Source organism: Vigna unguiculata, chromosome 4 (assembly GCF_037176805.1).
Source record: "Vigna unguiculata cultivar grain cowpea cultivar isolate G323 ecotype 2 chromosome 4, ASM3717680v1, whole genome shotgun sequence".
Classification (NCBI taxonomy): domain Eukaryota; kingdom Viridiplantae; phylum Streptophyta; class Magnoliopsida; order Fabales; family Fabaceae; genus Vigna; species Vigna unguiculata.
The window spans coordinates 13,984,366-13,989,603 of NC_140795.1; the positions used below are offsets into that span (position 1 = coordinate 13,984,366).

Consider the following 5,238-nt stretch of genomic DNA (forward strand, 5'->3'; position numbering starts at 1 on the left):
TAAAATTAGAAGTAACAGTATATTTTATTATGTCAAATTTAATTATAATTATAATTTAATTTAATTTATATTTTATTTTTATAATCTTATATTAAAAAAATTATAAAATACATATTTTTTTAAATATTTGCGGGTATCGGGTATCCACGGGTACCCGCGGGTTTTAAAAATATCCGCGGGTATTTTTTAAGCGGATACCCGGCGGGTAAACGGGCGGGTAACGGGCGGATTTTTTTTTAGCGGGTCGGGTACGGATATCATACTATCCGTGCCCGACCCGACCCGTTGCCATCCCTACGCGTATTCATCCACCACAGGAATCAGACTAATCTTCTTGGCAGTACTCTTCTTCTCCGTCTGAGCTACTATCATAAAACATGTAGCCCCCGATTCAATCTCCTTCTCTGCTTGGTTGGATGATATCAATTCCAGTCCTTCTGCATCTGGAAACACCACCCTGCGTTGCCCGCAATCAATCACCACATGGTTGCTGGCCAACCAATCCATACCCAGAATCACATCTAACCCTTCCATTGGTAAGCAAATGAGATTCACCTTGAACCTGCGGCCTGCCACCTCTATAGGGCATCCCACACAGACAGACGTGGTGGATACCTCTCCCGACGTTGGTGTCGCAACAATTAATTCGCACGCCAGCTCTCGCATTACTAGATCGAGCCTCCTCATGCATTCATTGGATACGAATGAATGGGTAGCTCCTGAGTCATACAACACAACAACCTCATGGTCAAATAACAAACAAGTAGTCTGCACGAGGTTACCTGACTGGGCGGCCTCGGTAGTCGTCAAGGCAAAAACATGACCAGGGGCTCTAGGTCGATCCCCTACTGGTTTCTTCGCTGGTGCACCTCCAGTTGGTTTCTTATTCGGGCAGTGTCGTGCAAAATGGCCCATCTGATCACAAAGGTAGCACTTGTCAGTGCTACCACTACCACCACCACCACCGTTGGAACTGCCTGAGGGTTTTGGAAATTCCCTCCGATAATGCTCCCCACCACAGTTGTAGCACTGTAGTTTCTTAGCCGATCTTTGTGGCCTATCATACGGCTTCTTCTGCTGCCGTGAATCCGAGGTAGTCTTCTGTGGTCGAGCCCCTTTGTTGGGCCCTATCTCCAGCTGCTCTACAGCCTTGGCCTGCTCCACCAAAACTGGGAACTCCCTGATCCGGAGAGGTACAATAAAGCGGTGCAACTCGTGTTTCAACCCGTCCTTATATTTTCGGCATCTCCAGTCCTCGGTAACAGTAGGTGTGTAGAACCTGGCCAAATACTCGAACCTGTCTGTGTATGCCTGCACAGTCAGGTTCCCCTGCTGGAATGTGAGGAATTCTGCCTCCCTCTCATGCCTGGCACTAACTGGAAAATATTTCTCCAGAAATCTCTCTCTGAAGGAAGTCCATGTAACCTCCTCCCCCCGGGTCTGTATGAGTTGCTGCATGCCTGTCCACCAGTACTCTGCGTCAGCTACCAGCAGGAAAGAGACAAATGAAAGCCTCTGATCATCTGTACAATCAATCACCCGACAGATTTTCTCACACTCTTTAAGCCAAGCATCGGCTTCATCTGGAGAGGATTTGCTCGCAAACTTGGAGGGCTTATGTCTCATAAAGTCCTCCATCGACACCGGACGTGGGGGTGCTACCACGGCTCAAGGTTGCGCTACAATGGGCTGCATCGCATCTACCATCCGATGTATCGCCTGCGCGATCTCATCAGCCCCAACATTATTCCTCCTCCTCCTATTTTCCATAGCTTGAGCATGCCACATGTAACTGTTCACATCAAACAGCTTGGTTAAGACTTCATACTAAAAGTCAGATAACAAACAATGATCAAAATGATCTCACAATAACACACACGGTAAGCTCACTCCCCATAGACCCCAAAGATCATTTTGAAAACAAAGCTCTGATACCAAATGTAACATCCCGTCCGAATATTACGAATTTAATAAAATAGATAAGTAATTATACATCAGCATCATTTATTCTTTAAAAAGTAGATAATAATGTTGCATTTAATAATACCTCATTTCCCAAAACGCAGGAAATTTAAGTCTTTATTTCATATATCGATAATGAAAATTTAGACAAGTGTTCGTCAATTATGAAATAAAAAGTCCAAGAACATAAATGTTTACAACTGATTCAAAATCATAAAATAAAATCCCCAAGCTATCCCCTCTCCGTAGCTAAGCCTCACCTGCTCACATGTACCGCGTACACGATCATCGCCAACCACAAGCATATAGGGTGAGCTAACAGTTAAAACATACAAGAATATATATCAATATACATATACATGTTTAACCAATACAAATAATATAACAACAACACCAATTCTTTCTTTATACTGCATGGTCACCACCATATTGAGTATTCTTTATTTTCCCCACAAAGTCTTACTCTATTTCCATCACATGGCCACCACCATGTACACCGATGCACCTAAATGGAAGTCACGTTAATTTCCCCCACATGGCCGCCACCATGTATATTAAGTACATCAGGGAACCTCGTTCCATTTCTTTCACATGGCCACAACCATGTTAACAGGGTTCTACATCTTCTAGTAAGTATCTCAAGGTGTCTTGCTGCCAAACCTATCGGCCACAACCGATAGAGCACGTGCGGAAATCATGCTACGGATCACACACCGTAATGCCAGGTGGAGTTCCCAAATACGAACATAGTCCGTAACGTCCCAAGACTACCAAACTCGTCAGCAACCACTGAGGAGTGCAATCCATTGGACCCATCCGTACTGGCCACAACCAGCACACTCACACCGGCACACTCGCCAACCCGAGCCACCACTCAAAGTTCCTCGTGTCATCCGCTATCTCGAGTCACAACTCGAGAGAAGTCATTCCGGGCCATAACCTATAGAATGCCACGTGCTTAACCCCTATCCCGAGCCACAACTCAAGGATATGTTCCGGGCCACAACCCATGGAACACCAGCAAACCCACCAATAAGATATTCTAAAAGCCATATAGAACACCTCTCACAAGTTTCATCTCGTCTTATAAACACAACAGGTACATCTTCCTTAAACGTACCTCTTCACCCTTGCTTAAATTAGAGCCTTTGTTTAACCATTAAATCACACCTCTTATAGCTAGGCCCTCAATCTGTGCAAGTCTCCAGAACCATTGCAACCTACGTATTCTTGCTTAAGCGAGCTCATGCTCGCTTGGGCGAGACTCTCGTTCGCACAGGATAAAAGTGCCTCGTCTAGGCGACGAGACCCTCAAAACCACAAACCTTCCCTCACGATCTCGCTTAGGCGAGAGGGTCTCGCCTGGGCGAGATGTACTCCCGCTCAAAACAACAATCACCCTCGCCTACGCGAGTTGTCCAACAAAACACATAATCTCATATGATTTCTCGCTTTGGCGAGTCTCACTCGCCTAAGCGAGATGAGTCCTCGCCCAAAACCCAAAACTCTCCGCCCGAGTGATGGCCACGAGCAGATTGAGGATTCGCGTCCCTGCATATCTCGCCTAAGCGAGCCTGACTCGCCTAAGCGAGTATTGCAGGTTTTGACGCTGATTCACGCACACAACAGCAACAAGTTCACCCAAAATACACTCCAAATTCATACCATTGCAATCATCACAGTCCCATTAATCATGCGCACGTAATTGAACACTGAAACAGACCCCCCAGCAGCCCCAAACATGCATAACCACAGAATAGACAGTGCATACCCTATTATTTTCATGCTTTTTGGCCAAAGTTCAATAAAACAATACCAAAACCCATAACCCCTAATTCCCACAGGTATAACACGAAATTCAGGACACAATTCCATCATTGATCATACCAACATCAATATAAACATGGAAATTCGGCTCAGCTCCCCTAACCTGGAATTTCCTCGCTTAAAACTTGATTTTTGGGAACCTTTCCTGGAACACCAATGCCCTTTCTTCGCTTCTCTCCCAAATGGCTCTCAATCGCTTCAGACCTCACTATTCACTCTCAATTTTCGCACTCCTTCTAAGCTTCTCAGAAAACAGCCTTCCAAAACCCTATTCTCCTCTCAAATTTTGCCTTTTATAGGTCTTACTAATTGGTTAATTAAAAAAAAACGGGAATTAACTTTTATTTCTATTCAAGGCCCATCACTTAATGGTTTTTCAGCCCCTTTTAGCTACCCGCTAAGGTCTTTCTCATCTATTCATATTCAGCCACACAACCTTTTAGCAAAAAGAAGGTTAAATTTGAGTCCACCCAAGTTCGAACCCACACCATGCCAAAGTTAAATCAACTCTAAACCATCAGGCCAACCCTTGTTCCTTGGTAACACATACAATTCAAGCATTATCTCATACTAAGTGTGGCCCAACATATTATTAAAACATTAATAACAAAATACACATAATTGGCATACATAGGACTCAAACCCAAGTCCTCTCACACAAACCAAGTACTCTGAATCACTTAAGCTAGTACTTTTCCACGTCACACATAACAGAAATTAATGTCATAAATGCACAACTCACCCGCATTTATTAATTAATTATTTATTTAATTAATTAATTTTCGCGGATCTTACAATATTTAGCAAATGATGCCACTAATATCTAAGAAATAAAGGTAATAAACATATGTACATTTTTTTTTGTAAATTCTTTTAGAGTGTGGAGGCTAATAAAGGATAATAATGATATGTTACTTCAGTATTGTTTGACTACTGTGGGTGGTAGTTATGTATATGTTTAGAATCTTTGTATAAGTACATTGGTTTGTTATAGTCATGATTTATGCTAATTAGGTTAGATTTGATTGATTATTCGTTTCTTCAAGTTACTATTGACTCTGTTTTATAAATGTTGTGAGTAATCTATCAAATTTCAGCCGCTTGGGGATATTTAATCCTTCAATCTATTATTTATTTGTCAAACCAATAATAAATATTTCCTTTTATCATTGGTTTCAATTGGGATCTTGTGTTATCTATACCTATAAGTTGTTATATTTCTTTGTAGATATATTACAACACTTAATTGTCTTCCTTAAAAGTCAGCAGAGCAATCAACCATGCACTATCATGTAAGTGTTTGATTTAACTTTCGTTAAGTGCCTGCTTATTTTAATCCATTATAATTTTAAATTTATATTGTTATAGAACAAACCCTCACGTTGGTCCTCCTAAGTTATGTGTGTGTTAGCTCATAGGTCTTCCTTAAAGATTTATAATCTAAGCTAC

At 42.1% G+C, this 5,238-nt stretch overlaps 1 protein-coding gene across 1 annotated transcript; it reads right to left on the reverse strand.

The window, feature by feature from the left end:
* Window positions 1-294: 294 nt before the first annotated feature.
* On the reverse strand, window positions 295-1,638 carry LOC114180515 (uncharacterized). The gene has a single exon (XM_028066828.1). It carries the CDS (start codon window positions 1,636-1,638, stop codon window positions 295-297), a length of 1,344 nt encoding a protein of 447 aa, XP_027922629.1.
* Window positions 1,639-5,238: the final 3,600 nt, after the last annotated feature.

Excerpts from the sequence above, each read along its gene's own strand:
- LOC114180515 (XM_028066828.1), bottom strand. The coding sequence starts at position 1,638 with ATGGAGGACTTTATGAGACATAAGCCCTCCAAGTTTGCGAGCAAATCC.